General features: G+C 44.0%; 1 protein-coding gene across 3 annotated transcripts; it reads right to left on the reverse strand.

Annotated features, from left to right (window-relative positions):
* Positions 1–298: 298 nt before the first annotated feature.
* On the reverse strand, positions 299–12,957 carry ZDHHC4 (zinc finger DHHC-type palmitoyltransferase 4). 3 transcript variants are annotated; one of them, XM_014856031.3, is made up of 8 exons: positions 12,812–12,957; positions 12,236–12,403; positions 11,446–11,569; positions 10,600–10,673; positions 9,916–10,094; positions 8,177–8,302; positions 6,352–6,596; positions 299–643 (listed from the first exon to the last, which is right to left on the reverse strand). In XM_014856031.3, exons 2-8 carry the CDS (start codon positions 12,292–12,294, stop codon positions 362–364), a joined length of 1,089 nt encoding a protein of 362 aa, XP_014711517.1. In that variant the 5' UTR covers positions 12,295–12,403; positions 12,812–12,957; the 3' UTR covers positions 299–361. The 3 variants fall into 3 exon arrangements, with proteins under 3 accessions (XP_014711517.1, XP_070340266.1, XP_044602251.2); XM_070484165.1 differs by having other exon boundaries at positions 12,790–12,914; XM_044746316.2 differs by lacking the exon at positions 299–643 and adding an exon at positions 3,180–4,505 and having other exon boundaries at positions 12,812–12,928.
* Between the last annotated feature and the right edge of the window lie 9,225 nt (positions 12,958–22,182).

The following is a 22,182-nucleotide window of genomic DNA, read 5'->3' on the forward strand; positions in this document are numbered from 1 at the left end:
CACACCCATAAGGTCCCTCCTGTCCAGGAGCCTAAAGTGGGAGACCAAGGTCAACTGGAACCTCTGAGAAGTCATCTTTGATCCCCTTGACACCAGAATTTCAGAGATGCTCCGTCCAACAGGCAGAGTGACGAAAGATGAGCAAGGGGGATTTCTACCCCACCCCGGGACCTGGCATGGCACCAGGCAAGGATTAGGCACTCGGTAAACATTAGTTTTCCCTTCTCTTCCTTACCTACTGAAGGCTGATTTATAAACACAAGGCAGACACCAGAAAAAAACAGACGGAACCCAATACTTAGAAAGTATCTATATGTATAAATAAACTGCCATATTTAAAAGGAAGTAACTCTTCCCACTCTTATTTCTTCTTTCCCCCATAATGCACAGCAGCAGGTAGAAAGATCTCTCGAAGGTTGCTCCAAAGCCCGTGGGAATGAATGTTCTGGTAGACCTGGGGATGTGCAGACGGGGGCCGGGCCACATGGGGGCAGCAGCCCTGGTGACCTCTGTACCACTCATTAGTGGTCTGGTTGGTGGCGGTCAGGTACAGCACAAAGCACAGGTAGCCCCCCAGGAGGAGGCTCAGCATCATGACAAAGCCCAGCATGAAGACAATCCGTGGGAAGGTCAGGTACAGGTACTGGGGACAGAGAAGCAGCAGCACATTAGGCAGCCAGGCTGTGACGCAAGCAACGCTCAGCACCCACCACCCACAGCCGCGACACAGGTGCCTCCCCGGTCCCACCTCCATACACATCTGACTCACTGGACACACATCAGAACCATCAACGGCACAACAAACAGCCCAGGAGAAGTGCTAGGATGTACGGTGGTTTCATAGGAGAAAAATGAAGTGAAAAGGGAAAGGATACTCAGGAGATGGTGCTCTGCCAGTCAGCTACATGTAAAATAAAGAAAGAAATGTAGATCTTAGTTCTTGCATGAAAATAAAGTCTCAGGGCCAGCCCGGTGGCACAGCAGTTAAGTGCACACGTTCTGCTTCAGTGGCCCAGGGTTCACTGGTTTGGATCCCGGGTGTGGACATGGCACCGCTTGGCAAGCCATGCTGTGGTAGGCGTCCCACATATAAAGTAGAGGGGGATGGGCATGGATGTTAGCTCAGAGCCAGTCTTCCTCAGCAAAAAGAGAAGGATTGGCAGATGTTAGCTCAGGCCTAATCTTCCTCAAAAAAAAAAAAAGAAGAAAAGAAAAGAAAGTCCCGATGGAGAGAAGGGAGCATTCTCTCCCTTAAAACCATAGTCACAGGAATACATGTACAAGGGTATTCACTGTAGCACTGATTTTAACAGCCCTGCGTCCCAGAAGAAACAAGTTAAATGTCCATCCACAAAGAAGAGGCAAACTCTGGGACAGTCATACTATGGAATAACACGGAGCGATTAAAAAGGAGGTCAATTTCTACGTACTGATTTGGAACAGATGTTGGTAATATATTGCCCAATGAGAAAGAGAAGATGCAGGGATCACAAGGGCATCCTACTTGTACAAAAACAGAACTGTCTCTGCGAAAGTGTACAGCCGTGTGAACACACAGAGGAGAAAGCCTGAGATCAACACGCCCGACTACAAAAGTGGCTGCCTCCGGGGAGTCAAACTGTTGGGAGCGGAGGGGTATAACTCCCAGTTTGCATTTTATTTTATTTTTTCTTCCAAGGTGTTTTGTTTTAAATTTTCTTCTCTTCCCCAGCTTTATTGAGATATAATTGCCACATAGCATGGTGGAAGTCTAAGGTGCACAATGTAATGATCTGATATAGTGAAAAGGCCACAGTAAGATTAATTAACACATCTATCACTTTACATAGTTACAATTTATGTGTGTGTGTGGGGGGGGGGAGAACTTCTAAGAGCCACTCTCTAAGCAACTTTCGAATACAAAATAGAGCATCGCGAGCTACCATCACCGTGCTGTAGATGACACTCACCAGAACTTAGTCATCTTTCAACTGGAACTTTGTATCCTTTGACCCCCTTCATTTATTTCCCCTCCCCCCTTTCTTTTTAAACACTCTGGACTGCTCGACTTTTTATAAGTTCTTTTTTATAATAAGCAAAACGAAGAATTTCTGAAAGTCAGGAGAAAAGAGAAGTAGATACTTATCAAAATTCTTGATAGGGGAGACTTTCTAACTGAAGTTACAAAGAAAAGAGATTTGATGAGGAAGAATGTCTAACCCTTTACACACAAAAAAAGATTAAAAAATAGAAAAATACAGTAAGAATGAACTATCACTATCATGTAAAGAACTAAAATCAAAAGTTTTTCTAATATCAAAGAGGTCAACAGTTAAAGGACAATTCACAAACAAAGATATACAAATGACTGACAAACAAGGAAAGTAATCGAAAGTAATGAAAGAAATATAATTTTTTAAAAGGGTACAACAGGGGGCCGGCCCCGTGGCCGAGTGGTTAAGTTTGTGCACTCTGCTGCGGTGGCCCAGGGTTTCACGGGTTCGGATCCTAGGTGCGGACATGGCACCGCTCATCAGGCCATGCTGAGGCGGTGTCCCACATGCCACAACTAGAAGGACCCACAACCAAGAATATACAACTATGTACTGGGGGGCTTTGGGGAGAAGGAAAAATAAAAAATAAAAATAATAAAATCTTAAAAAAAATAGCACAAGTAATTAAATCAGTATTTAAAAAAAAAAAGAGGGGGGTACACCATATTTTCCCACCCCAAGCAGCATCAAGCCTGCCCTGATGCAATGAAATGAACACTTACACATTGCTCTATGCACGAGTTTGAGAAAGCACTTTGATAATATACATGAATATCAAAAGACTTAGAAATGTTGATAATTTTTGACCCAGTATTTATATTTTTTGGAATCGAGCCTAAAGAAAGTTCTAAATACAAAAACATAACCATATATACAGATTAGCCATTGCAAAGGGGAAAATGCACTTACCAATGGTCACCACCTTAACCAATGGATCAACCCGGGCTTCGCTGATCCTATATCCCACCTAATGGGACACAGTATGAAATACACATCCCCACCGAGGAAGCATTTTTGCCAAAAATATTTAACCTGAATCTAATCAAGGCTCTAGAACTAACTTCCAGTTTACACTACTATAAAGAAATAGAGAAAAATTAGATGACGCAATCAGGAAAAAGACACATCTAGAACAGGAGACATTCTAAGAGCCAACTAGACTACTAAATGGTAATTTCATGGAAAAAAGTAGGGGTGTGATTTGAGACTCAAAGAGACTAAAAAGCCGTAACATTCAAATGCAACGCATAACTATAAGGTGTTTTCCAGTTCAAGAAGGTACAAGAGCTATAAAAGATATATTTGAAACGATGGGGAAATTTGAATATGGACTCGATAGTACATACATTTATTATTGCTTTTCTTAGGTGGGATAACAGAACTGTAGTTATGGAGAATGTTGACATTCTTAAAAGATTCATGCTCAGGTATTTAAGGGTAAAGCAACACGTTATCTCCAACTTGTTTCTACTAACACAGAAAAATACACACATACAGAAAGAAAACAGATTAAAACACTAACAATGTTTAAATCTAAGTGGAAGGTATATGGGTAGTCACTTTGTTACTCTTTCAACTTTTCAGTATGTTTGGAAATTTACATAATTGGAAAAAAATTTAAGAATAAAAATTACTCAAGGTTAAAACAACAATGAGGTGTCACTACGCACCTATCAGAACGGCTAAAAGGAAAACCAGGGATAAGAGTAAATGCTGGCAAGGAGGCAGAGAAACCAGACCATCTCCCTCGGACCATCGCTGGCAGAATGTAAAATGGTGTAACTGCTCTGGAAAATAGTACAGGAGTCCTTTTCGAAACCTAAAATGGACTTACACCCAACAATCACACACTGAAGACTTATTTTCATGCAGGAACTAGTAAACAAATGTTCGCAGCAGTCTCATTCATCATAGACAAAAATTGGAAACCACTCAACGTCCTTCAAAGGGTGGAGGGTTAAAACACTGCAGTCCCTCCATACCATGGAATATTATACAGCAATCAAAAAAGAACAAACTACTAATATGAGTAAAAACTTGGATGGATCTCAAGGAAATTATGCCGAATGAAAAAAAAATCTCAAAAATAGACTGCCTGATTCAATTTATGTACCAATGGTGAAATGCCATAATAGAGATGGAGAACAGATGAGTGGTGGCCAGACGTGAAGGATGTGGGGGGGAGGCTGTGGCTATAAGGGGTAACACAAGGGAGTCTCTGGCGGACAGCAGAGCATCTGGACTGTAGGGGTGGCTACACATGTGACAGATTGCACAGAGCTGTACAAACACATACACACAAAACACAAACGGACGCATATACAACTAGTGCAATCAGAATCAGCTCTGCGGATGGTGCCCACGTCGATTCCTTCGTTTCGGCACTGTGTGTAGTGGGACAGGGAGGCTGGCACGGGGAGGGCTTAGGAGTGCCTGGGACTGCTGTCTATTTCTTTGTGACCGCCTATAAATCTATAATTGTTTCAAAAGACGAATTTTTAAAAAATATGCTGGCTTTGGGGCTATGTGTGTATTTTATCATAATAAGACAATATCATTTAATTCCTATTTTCTGAATGCCTTTATTGGAATGGATGCTGAATACCGTGAAAGGCTTCTCAGCTTCTAGAGAAATAATTATGTCTTATTCCTTATATTGAATAATGCTGTATAAAATATTAATCTATTTCCTAATAATGAACCAACCTTGCATTCATGGAATACACCCCACTTGCTCATGACATTTTATTTTCTTTGAAACAAAAGGGAAAAAAACACTCAAGGAGAATTAAGCAGTTACCTAAAAAAATAACTGTTCATAAGCTATTTCTCATAAATGAAGCAGAAATCTTTTAGCCATCAAATGAGTTTTTAAAAGAATGGCTTCAACCCTTACATTACGGTAAATTAATTTTTGACAAGGGTGCCAAAACAATTCAATGAGCAAACAATAGTCTTTTCAACAAATGGTGCTGGGACAACTGGATATCCACCTACTAAAGCTGGAACGTTACCTCACACCATATATAATAATTAACTCAAAAAGATTAGGGGCCGGCCTGGTGTGCAGCAGTTGAGTGCACACGTTCCGCTTTGGCGGCCCAGGGTTCACCAGTTTGGATCCCAGGTGTGGACATGGCACCCCTTGGCACGCCATGCTGTGGTAGGCGTCCCACATATAAAGTAGAGGAAGATGGGCATGGATGTAAGCTCAGGGCCAGTCTTCCTCACCAAAAAGAGGAGGATTGATAGCAGATGTTAGCTCAGGGATAATCTTCCTCCAAAAAAAAAAGATCAAAGACCTAAACGTAAAGGCTAAAAATATAAAACACTTAGAAGAATATGTAAGTGTAAATTTTCATGACCTTGGATTACTCAATGGTTTCTTATATATGACACTAAAGCACAAGCAACAAAAGAAAAAATAAACTGAACATCAAAATCAAAAATTTTTGTGTTTCAAAAAAAAACCACCAAAAAATGAAAGGACAACTCACAGGATGTCAGAAAATATTTGAAAATCATATATCTGATAAGGATCAAGTGTCCAAAATATAAAAGGAAGTCTTACAACACAAGAATAAAAGACAATCCAATTAAAAAATAAGCTGCTGGGGCTGGCCCCGTGGCACAGTGGTTAAAAGTTTGGCACACTCTGCTTCAGTAGCCCAGGGTTCACAGGTTCAGACCTACACACCACTCATCAAGCCATGCTGTGGTGGCGCCCCACATACAAAATAGAAGAAGACTGGCACAGATGTTAGTTCAGGGACAATCTTCCTCAAGGAAAAAGAGGAAGATTGGCAACAGACGTCGGCTCAGGGCCAATCTTCCTCACCAAAAAAAAAAAAAAAAAAAGGAATGAAGTACTGATTTATGCTACAAGATGGATGAACCTTGAAAACTTTATGCTCAGTGAAAAGGCCACACACTGTATAATTCAATTCATATGAAATGCCCAGAAAAGGCAAATCCGTAGAGACAGAAAGTAGATTAGTGGTTGCCAGGGTCTCAGGCAGAAGGGAATGGGGAGTGATTGCTAATAGGTATGGGTTTCTTTTGGGGATGATGAAATGTTTTGAAATTAGTGGTGATGGTTACACAACTCTGAATAAACTAAAGCCACTGAATTGTACACTTCAAAAGGGTGAATTTTATGGTATGTGAATTATTTATCAATTCAAAAAATTCTATATCAATTTTTGAAAAAGGAATGGCTTCATGTTTTTACTGGGAGAACCAATATCCTTTTTCTAATTCTGAAACCCGAAGTTAGAAGCACACAGCCCACAACATAATTACCTGAATAATTAATTACCTGAATAAGAAAGATGGTGTCCATAACTTGTAAGTGTCCAAGGTCATCAACGTAAGTCTCCTGGTACAAGCCCGACACCACCACCAACCGGACCAGAAACACAGCGCTCACAACAGCCATGGTGACAGCAGAGGCCGTCAACGTCAAGAGGTAGATGAGGAAGTACCTGGCATTCCAGGCCCCGATGCAATTGTTCATCCAAACACAGTGATGGTCAAAACGGTGCACGCACCGGTTACACACAGCTGCACAGAAATGGGAGAGCCACAGCCCTGGGTCGGTCCTCGATCACACAATGACACCATGCACACCTCCTGAGAGGTTTACAAACTGACCACTGGCAGTATGAGCCGAGGTAAATGGCAGCTGCTGTCACCAAGCTTTCAGAACTGCAGCATCTAATGCAGTAGCCCCGAGCCATATGTGGGCACTGAGCACTTGAAAGCCTTGAAAGAATACTTTGTTGATAGTGATAAATTTACAGTTGTTTTCCAATTTGTGCAAGGATCTTTTGAGTTCAATGTGAATAACACTGAGATGACATAAGAGTTGGTGAATTTACTTAACTTGGACAGTTTTAAAACATTACTTTTGCTTAAAAGTCAAATCAACCCTTCTGATAAAGATGAACCATTATATGAATGTCAATGTGGATATTAAAGGAAAATGATTTTTTGGTATTGATTCAGTTGCTAGAAAACTTTTGAGAATGTCTGGAATAGCTTGGGTACATGAATCTGCTCTTCCAACTGTAAATTTTATGAAACCTAAATACAGATCAAGTACTTCTTTTTTTTTTTTTTTTTTGAGTAAGATTTGCCCTGAGCTAACTACCACCAATCCTCCTCTTTTTGCTGAGGAAGACTGGCCCTGAGCTAACATCCATGCCCATCTGCCTCTACTTTATATGTGGGACGCCTACCACAGCATGGCTTGCCAAGCACTGCTATGTCCGCACCCAGGATCTGAACCAGCGAACCCTGGGCCACTGAGAAGCAGAACTTGCCGAACTTAACTGCTGCACCACCGGGCCAGCCCCAGATCAAGTACTTCTGATGAAAACTTAGTGTATGGATTGAGATATGCTGTAAATGTAAAATACACAGCAAATTCCAAAAGACTTAGTATGAAAAAGAGAATCCCATGAAGGACTTTTTTATATTGATTACACGTTAAAATGGCATTTTAGGGGCCAGTGGCATAGTGGTTAAGTTTGTGTACTCTGCTTCAGTGGCCCAGGGTTCACAGGTTTGGATCCTGGACACAGACCTACACACCACTCATCAAGCCCTGCTGTGGTGGTGTCCCACATACAAAATAGAGGAAGATGGGCACAGACGTAGCTCAGCGCCAATCTTCCTCACCAAAAAAAGAAAAAAGGTATTTTAGATAGGTTGAATAAAATATACGATTGAAATTAATTTCACCTATTTCTTTGTACTTTTGCAGTGTGGCTACTAGAAAATTTATAATCATATATGTGGCTCACATTATATTTTTGTTGGACAGCACTAGTCTAGAGTCTTGGCCACTCCCCAGAAGAACAGGCTCTGCCAGGACTGAAATCTGCAAACACAACATCCTGCAGAAAACATCTCTTGGGACATATGCCCTGCCACTTGGCAAAGGAAGGGCTGTCAGGCCCAGGGCTGAGGGTTGCCCATAAGACCACATGTCCCGAAAGAAACGACTCTCCAGCCACTACCAGCAGTGGCCGCCCCTGTCTAGGGGTCAGACGGCCCTGTCTTCAGATTTCCGTCACACTCCCTTACAGACGAAGCCCACGTCTGCTGCGAGGCGCTGGGGCCCGAGCAGCCACACTCACCACAGTGCTTGGAGCGCGCAGGTTTCCTTAATCCACAAGTAGAACACCTCATGTTCTTCGGGAACAACACCTCATCAAATTCATAAACTGGAAGCAACAGTAACTCATTTGCTTTTGTTACGGTACCTGAAAAAACGAAGGACCAACATCAGTTTCCAGCAATAGTGAGCACTGGATGTTCACAAAATCTGTCCTGACGCTGCACAACTGAAACTGGTGTATTTGATATCGTCAATAATTCATTTTATCATCTTTAACAATTCATACAAGAGAGACAACTCATAAACCCATTTCAAACATAAATTCAATGGCTATTTTAGTATATTCACAGGGTTGTGCAACCATCGTGACAACCAATTTTAGAACATTTTCATCACCCCAAAAAGAATTCCTTTAGCAGTCACTCCCCATTTCTGTCTAATCCCCAGCCCCTGGCAACCCCTAATCTACTTTCTGTCTCTATGGACTTGCATTTTCTGGATACTTTGTGTAAATGGAATTATACAAAATGTGATCTCGTGTGGCTGGCTTCTTTCACTAAGCATAATGTTTTCAAAGTTCATCCAGGTTGTCGCATGCATAAGTACTTGATTCCTTTTTATTGCTGAATGATAGTCCATCATACAGGTAAACCACATTCTATTTATCTACTGATCACTCGATGGACATTTGGTGCTTCAAGGGCAGAAAAGGTTCAAAGTAAAAGGATGGAAAAAAAATACCAAGCAAATATCAACCAAAAGAAAGATAGCGTAATAATATTAATATCAGACAAAAGAGACTTGGGAGGGGCCCGGCCCAGTGGGGCAGCAGTTAAGTTCACACGTTCTGCTTCTCGGCGGCCCGGGGTTCGCCAGTTCGGATCCCTGGTATGGACATGGCACCGCTTGGCAAGCCATGCTGTGGTAGGCATCCCACATATAAAATAGAGGAAGATGGGCACGATGTTAGCTCAGGGCCAGGCTTCCTCAGCAAAAAGAGGAGGACTGGCAGTAGTTAGCTCAGGGCTAATCTTCCTCAAAAAAAAAAAAAAAAAAAGAGTCTTGACAGCAAAGAATATTACCAGTGACAAAGAGACTCAGTGTAGTTTAAAAAAAGATTCAAGAGATAATATTAATTCTAAACTTGAACGCATCTAATAAGAATATATATAACTAATATGTACACACACATAGTAGTTTCAAAGTACATGAAACAAAAACTAACTAAAAGGAGAAATCTGTCTAGTCTACCAGCAGAATGAGATATCACACCTCTCTCAGTAATTGATCAAACAAAAAAATTAGTGCGAATATAAAAGATTTGAACATAATTAACAAACTTGATCTAACATACTTACATTGTTCTCTGTATCCAAGAACTAGAAAATACACATTCTTTTCAAGCACACATGGCTCACTTACAAAAACTGACCAAACACCCAGGCATAATGCAAATGTCAATAAAATTTCTAAAAGAAACAGTATCTTACAGACCACAAGCTCTCTATATAACACAATTAAGTGAAAGTATCAAAAAATCAAACTAAAAAATTTATATGGAAAATTTTAAACAGTTCTAAATAACCCATGGGTCCGAGAAGGAAAAAATTAGAAAACAGTCAAAACTGAAAAATCATGAAAAGGTTACATAGCAAATCTTTTGCAAAGCCCTAGAGGGAGCACGACTTGTTTGAGGCACTATCAGTAAGAGTGACATCTGAGCTGTCACCAGTCTCTGTCCTGAGAGCCTCAACTTACCAGGGTTGGTTACACTACTTAGGGTGAAAAAAACCAGGTTTACAATCAGCAACAGATAGGGCAGAAGAAGGTAATATAAGGAGAACTCCAGCTGTTGACAGTAGCCAAATATTTCCCAGGTGTACTCAGCATAAACCATCCCTTGCAAGGTGAGGTGCAGGAGAATGAAGGTGCGGTTTCTGAAAGGAAACAGATATGTGGCTTGCTCACGGGGGCCTCTCCAGGAAGAAATCATACAACACTAAGGAAAGTTAACCAAGGGCCAACCACTTCCTTCAGGATTGAGATAATAGTAAGAACTCCAGAAGAAACCACGTGACGCATTTGGCAAAGTGCCTAGCATACATTAAGTGCTCAATAAATGTTATCTATTATTATTATCATCTTTGTTGGGAATTGAGGTCTCAGTATCAGAATATATTTCTTTTACAGAAATGCATGTCAATATTTTCCCACTCTCTAAATATTTATATTTAAAAGTAGACATGCCAAGACCCCAGAGATAAAAGGTAGGTTATCTATGAACAAGGGGTTCTTAAACCCAGGCAGGACTCCTGATCCTTTCCAGCATCCTGCCCTGTACCACGCTGGAAACCATGAGGAGCTTCCCGATGCTAGAGGATAGCAACAATTGACAATCAAAACAGAAAAGAAAGTCATATTGAAACTGTGAAATATAAATACTGTGTATGGAAGAGGTAATGATGCAATCTTAGCACGGCTCTCTGCAGGCATTCTGGAATTATATAGGAAAATATCTGAAACAAAAGAAAAAGAGAAAGATTCAGTTTCATTTCTCATTCACCCCACTTCCAAACAAATTAGATGCTTCACTTTCAGCTGGCAATATTGGTGATGGTAAGTTGTGTTTCTGCATATGGGCAGAGAAGAGATTTGGGAGAGAATAAAGAGGAGGCCTTCCTTTGATGCCAACTCCTCCATTTCCACCCTGACCCCAAAGAAGGCACCAGGTCAGAGTCTCCAGGCAAAGGGAGACGAGCAGAGGGGATGGATCAGGCAATGCTAATGTGAACACCTTTCCTTTCCCTGCCTTGAGCTCAGTCCCAGGTTCCAGAGTCACCTCCAGATCACTGGGCATTAGCCCAGATCCCTCACAAGTCAACCCCTTCCCGAGGCTGCTCACCCTAATTTGGCTCACTATGATCCCTGAGAAGGAGCGTGGGCAGCCCGATGGTCAGCTTTCTGCTCACACATCCCCCAGTTTCACTCATCAGGCCCCTCCAGGAAGACATTGCTCACATTCATGCCCAACGACAGGTATCAAAGTCAGAGAAAAAGAGCCAACCTTGAGAACGCTACCTTCTCTCAAAGCATCATCACAAGGTCATTTGCAACAGAAATAACAATAAAAAACAGAGAGTGACTTTCAAATATACCACTACTGCCATAAATCAAAGAACAAGTGAACAAACGAACAAAAACGGTGTCTCTGTTTTGTTGTCAGGAAACTGATGAGCCTTTTAGGCTGGTGGTATTCAAAATCCAGTGGTCTCCAAGCATCCTTGTTACCTGTGTTCCTCTCCTGACCGGGCCTTTCAAGTAACCAGTTTTCGAGCAGACGCAGATCATAACACCACTGATGAGCACCAAAGTCAGGTAGAACACGAAAAGAACCAGAAAGTCCATCCTGGGGCTACAAAGGAACAGAAAGAGTGTGGCTACTACTGAGGGATGTATTCCCTGGCGCATTTTCTCAGACATCAGCTCCCTAAATGGCTCCCAAAACAATTCATCTGCCCTCAAGTACACACTGCTTCTCAGTGGGGCATCCCAGATGGTCCTGAGCTCTTTCTCTCGATGCTTCAAGAGTTTCCTAATCAAACCACTGCGGTCTGCTTTGAGGCATCGCCTGCCTGCAAATTCCAAAATAAAGTGGGGAATAATACACAAAATGCACCCACCTTCCATGCTCCTAGCAACAAATCATTCTACTTTCTTAGATATAAATATTCACATGGATATGGATACAGAATGTACTCCAAAGGATCTGGTGACAAATGCTACTGAAATAAGCATCCCCTAGAGGGAGTCAGGGGCCCACGTCCAGGATCAGGCTTCCTATCCTAAGAAGCATCCCTACAGGTCAGTGACCACAACAATCAGAGATCACCCATGGGGACTAGCGTCAACACACAGGCCCGTATTAAGAAACTGGAAATGGTTACTTCTACCCTTAGCAGATATGATTCTGGGCCGGACTTTCAATTGAGAGAACCAAACTAGAAACTACTCATGAGATAAGACGGAGAAAACAAAGAGCAGCAATTCTCACGAGGTGATTCAGGGTCCCCAGGCTTACATATGTCTTTCGTTTGGGTTATTTCCAGCCAGCAGCTCGGGCATTCCTCCTCCCAACATTCACAGACCATTCAAACGGCACCCCTTCTTGTGCAGCGGCGTGCGCCTGGCACAACAGGTGGCACCCAGAGCTGCAGGAGACATGGTTCCTCCAGGAGGCTGGATCTGGCTGCAGAGACAGCAATTGGACACTTACATAATAAGACAGGGTAGGAGGCAGGGGGCATACACTGTGGAAAAGAATTTGGAAGTCGGGGGAGGTTGAGACCCCGCAGGGTGCAGGGTTATAAGACTTCGGGAGAAAAAGCTTAACTGGGAAGAAATCAGCCGAAGCCTTGGATTCCCACGTTTAACCCCATCCCTGAGGTGCCCACTCTGGGGACCCGATAAAAGGACCTCCCCGAGGCTACTCTCTATCCGAGGGTCCCGGCGGATCGGCCTGGCCGGAGCTTTTCCCGGAGACCGGAACCGGGGTGGGGGACAGAAGGCTCAGGGGGGACACTGGGGGGGCCCGGGCCAAGGGCGGGGTGGAGGTGGGGCTGCGACCCCACACACAAAGGGGAGGAGCAGGTCAGACCGGGAGACGGACGCCCCTGCGCCAGCCGGGGAGTCTGAGAGCCCCACGAAGCCGACCCCACCGCCGGGACCGGCCAACCGCCAGCGACACTGCGCCTGCGCCTGCAGGGCGGGCTCCCAGACTTCGGGCGGGCCCGTGACATCATCACGCGACGACCGTAGCCAGGCCGACTTCCGGCGGAAGTGGCTGCGGCCGGCCGGCCGGCGGGGGCGGGGTCGCTGGTCGCCTTCTGCGTCCTGGGGGGGTACCCGTCTCTCCCCGCCGCGCTGGCTTTGGCGCGTGGTCTGGTCTGACCCCTAGCAGGTGGCACTTCAGAGCGCTCTTGCGAGAAACTTTCCAGAAAGACCGTCCCAGGCCTGGGCGGGCGAGAACGGCAGTGTTGGGAAGCGGCCCCAGCTGCCCAGCGGCCCGGGTCGAGACCGGCCAGCGCCCAGCCCCCAGCCGGCCGGGGGCCCAGGCGGCCCGGGGCGGGGACACTTAGGGGCTCGTGCGCTGTGTCTTCGCAGTGGACAGAGTTTGCTTGGTTTTCTGCCCACTACACCGTTGGGATCTGTCCGAACCGTTCGAGTGTCTTTGGTCCTGCTGTCTCGGAATAGCTCTGAACGTCCTCCCCCTGGGCGCAGTGACAGTTGATTGACGACAAACCTGGAGGATAAGAAGGAAGGCTGTTTAATGATAGTTGAACCTGGGGTGAGAAGAGCTGTTTCCGAACATAGCTTTGAGAAGTCCCCTGTGGGCCGTTTCTTTGCTCTGAACGCCTCGGAATCCGCTGAGACCGGTCTATTCTGGATGCCTCTGAAAACTTGTCTGTACCTGAGCCAGGCCTATCCTCCCTCTGAGAGATGTCTGATCTCCAAACACTGGCCTTAAAGCGCTTCTTTTTTCCTGTCTTTGCTAGCTACCCTAGTTCCTTGATTCCTGTTCTTTTTCCTTTTTTAAAAACTTATCAAGCTGGGCACTTTCTCCTGATACATTGTGTGCAAGGCCTTCATGAACTTATGGACACAAAATTGTAAAACAAAAATCAGAGGATGCAATGCCACCAGGGAAGACGGCGACTATGGATGGATACCCAGACTGGGCTGGATTTCATCAGCGTCTCCAGCTGACTCATGACCCTGCTGGTTAGTTCTGAGCTGGTGGTGAAGTATTTGGAGTTAGCTTTTTTTGCTCATAATCACAGAACTTTATTTTTATCCCCATTCATTTTTCTTGAATGGGTTTCAGTTGAGACTAACTTTGAATTTCGGTTTGATCACCTCTGGTATTTTGTGCTGGCTTGCCTTTCTTCGATTTTTAAAAAATTTCTGCAAGTCGTGCAATATTCTCTTCTCCTTGTAAAAAAGTCAAACTATACAAGACAAAACCAAAAATGTCCCTTGATCACCACCCCTCCCAATCCCAGGCCCTTGACAGAATTAATCACTTATTTAGTGTGTATTCTCCAAAACTCTTTTATACATTTACATACATATTTATTCAACAAATATGAATTGAGTACACAATATATGCCAGGCACTATTCTAAGCATTGAGAACATAGCACTAAGACAGAGAAAAGTCCCTGAACTTTATAGTTTACATTCTAGTGTATATATACACAGATATATAGTTTGTTGTTATTTTCAGAAGGGGCATCATCTTGGACATGATGGTTCTCCACCTTGCTTTTTTTTTTTATTTTTTTTCCACTCAACAATCTTCGGGCCAGCCCAGTGGCACAGCAGTTAAGTTCCCACGTTCTGCTTCTGAGGCCTGGGGTTTGCCGGTTCAGATCCCAGGTGTGGACATATGCACTGCTTGTCAAGCCATGCCATGGCAGGCATCCCACATATAAAATAGAGGAAGATAGGCACAGAAGTTAGCTCAGGGCCAGTCTTCCTCAGCAAAAAAGAGGAGGATTGGCGGTGGATGTTAGCTCAGGGCTAATCTTCCTCAAAAAAATTTTTAGAAAAACGGCAAGAATCTGTCTTGATGATCTTTCCACACCACCATGTATATATGTGCCATGTTGTATTTTCCTCACTGTCTACATTTCATTACTTAGCTGAGCCATAACTCATCTGCCAGGGTCCCAAACTCCAGTGCCTACAGGGCTGTGTGGGTAACTAATCAGTGAAGTGACAAGGTGGAGCATGTGTGTCTCATTCTAAGCAGACGTAGCTATTTACACAGACCAAAGGGTTGTTAACTTGAATTCCAGTATTTTCAGAGTATTTGAAAATCTAGATTTTTATAACATAAATCTCCTAATGTTTTAATGTTGGCAACTGGTTCAAGATTTAAAATACTGTTCGGCTAAGGACAACATACCTTCCGGACAGATTTAGCCCAAGGACCACCAGTTTGCAACCTCTAATAGAACTGTTCTATTACTAAAGATTTGGGTTAATTTCAGTTTTTGCTGTTACAAACAGTGTTGCAGTGGGAATACCTGCATGAGCATCATCACATACAGTTAGGTGTATTTTTCTAGGGCAGCTACAGGAAGTAGAATTTCTGGGCCAAAGAATATACAGGCTGGGCGCTGGCCCGCTGGCACAGCAGTTAAGTTCGCACGTTCCGATTCTCGGCGGCCCGGGGTTTGCCGGTTCGGATCCTGGGTGCGGACATGGCACTGCTTGGCACACCATGCTGTGGTAGGCATCCCACGTGTAAAGTAGAGGAAGATGGGCACGTTGTTAGCTCAGGGCCAGTCTTCCTCAGCAAAAAAGAGGAGGACTGGCAGTAGTTAGCTCAGGGCTAATCTTCCTCAAAAAAAAAAAAAAAGAATATACAGGCATTTGTCCTTTTAGTAAATGCTATTAAAGTCCTCTTCAGCTACAAATATGCGAAAGAGCCTGTTTCTCCAAACCCTTGTCAATATTTAATAGATCAGTTCCTTTAATATTTACTATTCTGATGGGTGAAATGGCATTTTATTTATTTATTGGCTCAATAAACGCTTATATAGCGCTTCCTGTATTCCAGGTACTGTTCTAAGCACATTCAAAATTTTAATAATTGTCACAATCTTTATAGTAACTCTGTGACATAAGTATTATTATTACGATACCATTTTTATAGATGAGGAAACAGAGGCATAGCAAAGTTAAATAATTTTCCCAGGGTCGTAGAGCTAGAAAGCATTAGAGCCACCATTCAAACTCAGACGATTGGGCTCAAGAATCAGTCAGTGTTCTTAATTACTGTGCTGGGCTGTCGTAATGACAACTGGCCAGATTCCAGTGATGCTGTTTATCTTATACTGACGTGTTTTTTGGTCAGTTGTCTTCCCTCTATTGTGAATTGCTGACCATTATCCTTCATCACTTTTATTTGAGTTGTTTACCATTTTCTCGTTGCTTTGCGGTACTTATTTACATATTTTCTGTATTTGTTAGAGTATAAGCTAAGGCGCTTCTCTTTGTTTAGGTTCCCCCCAAAAGCAAACCCCAAGACAAGGATTTGGTATAAGTAGTTCATTTTGGAGGATGTTCCCGGGAGACACGGTGAGGGATTGCGGAAGTGAGAGAGAAGAGTGGAAAGCCAAGAAAGCCAATGTTGATGAGTCGCGGTGGGCATCTGGGGCTCAGCCCCAAGGGGGATCCTCTGAGAGGCTCCGTAGAAATGCCTCAGAATTCTTCCACTGAGGAGCAAAGCAGCTGGGGTATCCACCCAGCCACTCCAGGGGCGGTAACTCCCTGGTCCTTCTGGCCTGTCCACACAGAGGCCAGCCCAGCCCAAGTACAAAGAATACCCTCGGGCAGACCCAGGAAGCCATCAGCATGTACAGGAACCCTCTGCAGGGGACCTCACGTGGGCTCTGGGGATATAGGCAGGGCACCCACAATGTCTGCTATGCTCTTGTAACAGAGAGGCCCCCAAACACAATGGCTTTAATAGGAAAGAAGTTTCTTTCACATGCAATGGTCCAGTGGTAGGTGGACAGTCCAGGAGTGGTAGGCATTTCTGCTCCGGGGGAGCCACGAGATCACACAAGGACCCAGATTTTTCCTATCTAGCTCCACCACTAAGCAAAAATTCCCAAACTTTCCCTTGTCACAGTATCCTTAAGTGACTTAGAACTTTTTTCACAGAGCTCCTAGGCGAAAAGAAATATCTGAAAATCCCATGTATTAAATAATTAGCTCTAAACACCTCCATAAGTATTTGTGTCCTAACAACTGAGTGCCCCCTGCACACTGTGCAGTTTATCAAACTTTATAATCAGATTGGAAACCACCATTCTCATTTCCTGTTCCACATAGATATTCCAGTGGCACTTGCTTTCTAAATCCATCTTCGCAAAGATGCGACGTCGGGAATTCAGCAATCTGATGTTAAAAATGTGAACTAGCTCAAGCTAGCATTTCATATACAACACAAATATTGCTTTGTTTCCTCCAAATTTTAAGATATCCCACAGCATCCCTATGAGTTCACTGTGGCACCCCAGGGTGCTTTGTGCGCGGTTTGGAGCCACAGCACTAGGGTGTTGTCCTTACCCCAAGGTCACCACCTTCCAACCCCTGAGAAAGGGGAAAGAAGGAAATGAAAGGCCATTTCCTTGTAAGAATGGAACTTGAAAGTTGCACTTAGCCTTTCTGGCTCGGGTCCCATTGCCAGAACATAGTCACATGGCCATACCTGGCTGCAAGGGGAGCTGGGAAATGTAGTGTCTGGCTGTGCTGCCGTGTGTTCCGCTAATATTTGGAAGGTTGTTACTACTGAAAAGAAGAAATAGAGGGAGATTATTCTCTATCACATTCTGGATGTTAATCCTTTGTCTCTAACATAAATTCCAGATATTTTCTCCCACATGTCACATATCTGTTAACTTTGTTTATGGTCTCTTTGTCATACAGAGGTTTCAAATTCTGAAGTACTCACATTTATCAGCCTTTAAGAAGGCTGATAAGCAGAATTTAACAACGTATTCTTTACTCCAATATTCCATCACCAAAACAACGAAAACAACAACACACACACATACACACGAATATATTCTCCAATTTTTTTAAATAGTTGATTTACACTTTCATCTCTAATTCATCTGGAACTTCTTCCTGTGATGACTGAGATCATTTCAGAGGGGAAAGGAGACATTTAAAGTGTGCAGCCAAGGCACTAACTATTAAATTCTCAACTGCCTTCCAACTCACATTCTTGCCTTTCATGGCAATCTTCTGTGTAGACACAGCATAGTGGACACTGAGGTTTCCTTCTCAACATGTCTGCTACACCGCTCTCCAAATGCTCTCAACCACCCCCAGCTCTAGGGGATGGTCCCAGCCAATCAGGATAACCCTGTCCTCCTTATCGTAAGGATTTTTCCAGGCAAAAGTCAACCAAGACATGGCCGGCCTTTGGGATGCAAACGGATCAATTAGAATGAAGCTAGGATTCCGTTCCATGGTACCTCCTTTCCCCCAAATGTGAATAAAGATATTAAAGAGGAAGCCTGTGGCTTCACGTCTCTGATCTTGGCACTGTGAAGCAAGCCTACACCCTGGAGAGGGCTGACCTGAGAGAAGGGCAGAGAAAGGCAGTCAGAGCCCTGAGCGCACTGGACTTTCTGGTTGATGAGCCAAAAGTCCCCTAGATTGCTATCTTCACTGCTACTTTATTATTGTATATTTCTATAAACATATTAAAACGTGAATTTTATATTCATATAAAAGCTTTACATACCTATAATCATAGTGTCTAGATAATTTCGAATTTTGCTTCTTTTACCTAGTTTATCATAAGTGTTTTTCCTGTATCTATGTACTTTTAATTATTATTCAGGGATGCAATATAATTCACTTAATATTACCTTGCTGTTGGGCATTTGTATTATTTCCTACCTTTTGATATTATAGAGAGTTTTGCAAGTAACATATTCGCATATTTTCTCAGTGGTCGGTCAGTTCCTGAAACTCCTGTGTTTCTGGCATTTTATTCTTCACCTCTGTTCTTCAATACCTCAAAGCATGAACCTTGACACTTGTATTTTATAAATAGCATAGGAGAAACACACTATTTAAGCTGAAAAGCCAAAATTTAATTCAAGTGTGATAGAAAGGACTGTGTCCCCTGTGAAACACGAGGCACAGGATCCCTCTTTGGAGCCTTCCTAAGCCCTCCTGTCAGCCCCTGAAACTGGACCTGTGGTATCGGTTTTTTACCTGCCGCAAGATCGGTTGACAGGATCAACTACCTTTTATACCACCATCTATTGTCCCCAAGGGAATGACTGAGGCAACACTGTGGAAATGGGATACAGGACATCATAGCCACCCTCGCAACAGGCAAATGGCACATGTTGCTTGTTTCCAATCAGTGATTTGTTGGTTGGGAGGAATTTTACAATGGAAAAGAAAAGAAGAAAAATTTTCAAAGGGATATAACAAAAGTATTTTTGTGGGAGGGCAAGGATTGGGTCTGTATTTGCTTGCTATTGTATTAATAGCAATTATTTTAGTGCCTATCTGATAGTAGCTGCTCAATAAAAATGTGTTGAATGCATGAAAGAAAAAGGATGAATCACACCCAAACGAAATCTATATCCTGGATATCACCAAAACAAAAATTCCTCTGGCCAGTAGGTGGGGCCACTGTGTGTCACCATTAGCCAGCTTGGAGCACAATGCAGGTGTGGCCCGCTTACACTTCTGAATTTCCACCCGGCCTCCTCTACCTTGATTGCTGCCCCTTAAAACAGCTGGATTCGGCTACCACGTAATAGGGAGTTTGACAGAATCTCCATTTCCTGATCCTTTCTGAACTGGTGTTAACCTGGGGCACTGCTCAGCCCTCGTCACCCTACATGCTCTGTTACTCTCGTCACCAAGACTGCCATTCACCATCACCTGTGGTATCTCTAGAACTAGGGTATAAGTATACTTAGAGTAAAAATGATCTGTTGTTTATCTGAAATTCAAATTTAACTGGGCATCTTGTATTTTTATGTGCTGAATCTGGAGATTCTATCTCTGGCCACCATCTTCATGCCTCTCAACAGAGACTGGTTTTCTACCCTAGTCGAGACCAGGAGTTAGTCTTGTAGCTGCAATCTGGTCATCCTTTGGCTAGCAGTGCTGAGCAAGAGAAGCATCCAGCCCTGGACATTGAGTTGGGGCTGAGCTGTCCCAGGATGACCTCTGAGACATTTTCAGAAAAGAGAAGTCACCTGACAACCAGAGAAAAGACAGACAAGCAAGCGATCACAGGCGACTGATGGAAGACGGTCCGTCCCTGCAGACAAAGTGCACATGATTTGTGCTGCACTTGTTTAATTTGTACGTTACACAGAAAGAGGCCAGAGGAGGATGAGGGACGAAATTGTAAATGCTGTCTCAGAGCCGTGGGGAAGAAGTGGAAAGGTAATTTCTGGTTAGTGTCCCAGAGTCATGACTTTCTCGTTAACTCTCTCGACACCAAGTGAATCAGGACTGACGCTGGGCTCTGTGAAGGGCAGATGTGAATATCATTCCAGGAAGAAATTCAGAATGAAAATATTGGGTGGGAGGTCATAAAGAGGTTACAAGTCTGAGCTCAGGAATCAGGCTTCCTGGGGTCCAGTCTAGGATCCATCTCTCTTCTAGCTGTATGGTTTTAGGCCAGTTACTTCATCTCTGTGAGTCTCAGTTTCCTCATCTCCTAAAGTAAGGACAAGAGAATCTACCGCAAAGGGTCGTTGTGAGGATTACGTGAGGTAATGCAGGTAAAGCCCATTCAATCACTATTGGCCACTAACATCATCGATGCAATTAACAAATGTGATCAATACAGAAGAACAAAGTGAGAAGTATTTCTGGCACGAGAGGTTTGGGCTATCGAGGTTCTTTTTGTTGCAAGTAATTTAAGCCCAATGCACTGGATTAAACAACTAAAGAGACTTCTTGGCCTCAACCACTGCATGTCCAGAGATGGGGTGGGCTTCAGGAATGGTTTGAATTAGCAGCTCAATGGCATCATGAAGGACAGAAGTTCTTTTTGTCCCTCACTCTGCTACCCGAGTATCAGCTTCGTCCCCAAACCAGCTTTCCTCCTGGTGCTGGCATGGCTGCCAGCCACAGTTGGGGCTTCATGCTTCCACATTCACTTCCAATGAGGGGAGAGTGGGGAGGTTTACCCTGGCATTCCAGATAGGAGTGCTGAAATTCACTCTGGCCGGCTTGAGTCATAGGCTCACTCCTAAACAATGACTGTGCCAGGAGAATGGAATGTGCCATTTGGTGAGTTAAATGTGGCCCCCTGCTGAAGCTGCAGGGGTTACCAAATTCTCCCAAATCACATGAGCTGCTCAGGGGAGAGGAAGATGCCAGACAGACTTGGGTAATAACAGAAAGGGGCTTGAATGCCGAGTAGGCACTCCATAAATGGGCATCTGATATGTTGTTATATCTGGACTGATGGGAGGAATATGTCAAAAATGTCCAAAAAATTTTCAGATTGAGCCCAGGATGAATGAAGGAGTGACAGTGAAAACATGGGATGTTTGAGGCATGGCAGGAGCTTGTGGTGGCTGTCCTTCATTTCCCAGACGCAAAGGCAAATCTATTAATAAAATTCCTTCCTGGCAGCCGTCTCCTGGTGTAGATTCAAGGAAATGTATATTCAAAGGAAGGGGGAGGAAATTTTAGCCACAAAACTGCAGCCACACAGTTCTGCAAGGTCACCCGGAACGAATGCGATTCCTTAGGAAGGGCAAGAGGGCATAAACGGAGAAGGGGCAGATGCTCTCCAACATCACAGGGCTGGCCGAAAGAGAGGAGCTGGCAAAGAACCAAGTTAAGATGGTCAACCTGACTTGAGAACCATGGAAGCCACACAGAGGAAGTGTTCACTAATCTCTCCATGGAGGCTCAGACAGGGGAGGCCCTTGGGAGCAGCCTGGAACGAGCATACCGCAGACTCCATGAAATGCCCCTGGGGGAGTGGGGCGCCCCCTATCCTGGCTCCAGTAATGACATTGGACTAGCCCACTAGGTTCTGATGCCTCCTCTGGGCCAGTGAGCCACGAGGGCGACTCCTCTTCAGAGCCCACAAAGATGGCGCATCGCTGGCCAAGAGCTCCAAGATTAGTAGGACTAGCAGTTTACAAGCTCTGCAGCCTGGAGGAGGGAGAGCCCTGAGCCTGCAGTGTCAGAAGTGATTCTGCACATTAGCCCAAAGCAAGGGAACCAGAGGGAGAGGCGTGTGGGACACACAGAGTTTGTTGTTTGTCACACACACAAACACAGTGAGGTTGTTTGTTACAGCAGCTAGCGTTAATCACCCTGACCGTCCCACTCTGATGACGCTCCCGAGAGTGGAGTGGAGCACTGAGAGGGGAGCACGTGCAGCTGGTAGGAGCTCACACAACCCCACAGTCGGATGTGCCAAATGCAACCTCCTTTGTTT

Source organism: Equus asinus, chromosome 14 (assembly GCF_041296235.1).
Source record: "Equus asinus isolate D_3611 breed Donkey chromosome 14, EquAss-T2T_v2, whole genome shotgun sequence".
Taxonomy (NCBI): domain Eukaryota; kingdom Metazoa; phylum Chordata; class Mammalia; order Perissodactyla; family Equidae; genus Equus; species Equus asinus.

Excerpts from the sequence above, each read along its gene's own strand:
- ZDHHC4 (XM_014856031.3), bottom strand. The coding sequence starts at position 12,294 with ATGTTGGGAGGAGGAATGCCCGAGCTGCTGGCTGGAAATAACCCAAAC. Across the intron at positions 10,674-11,445 it reads CGGTCAGGAGAGGAACACAG|ATATTTTCCTATATAATTCC; the intron begins GTAACAAGGATG and ends CTTTTGTTTCAG. Across the intron at positions 8,303-9,915 it reads AAGTAGTGTAACCAACCCTG|GTACCGTAACAAAAGCAAAT; the intron begins GTAAGTTGAGGC and ends TCGTTTTTTCAG.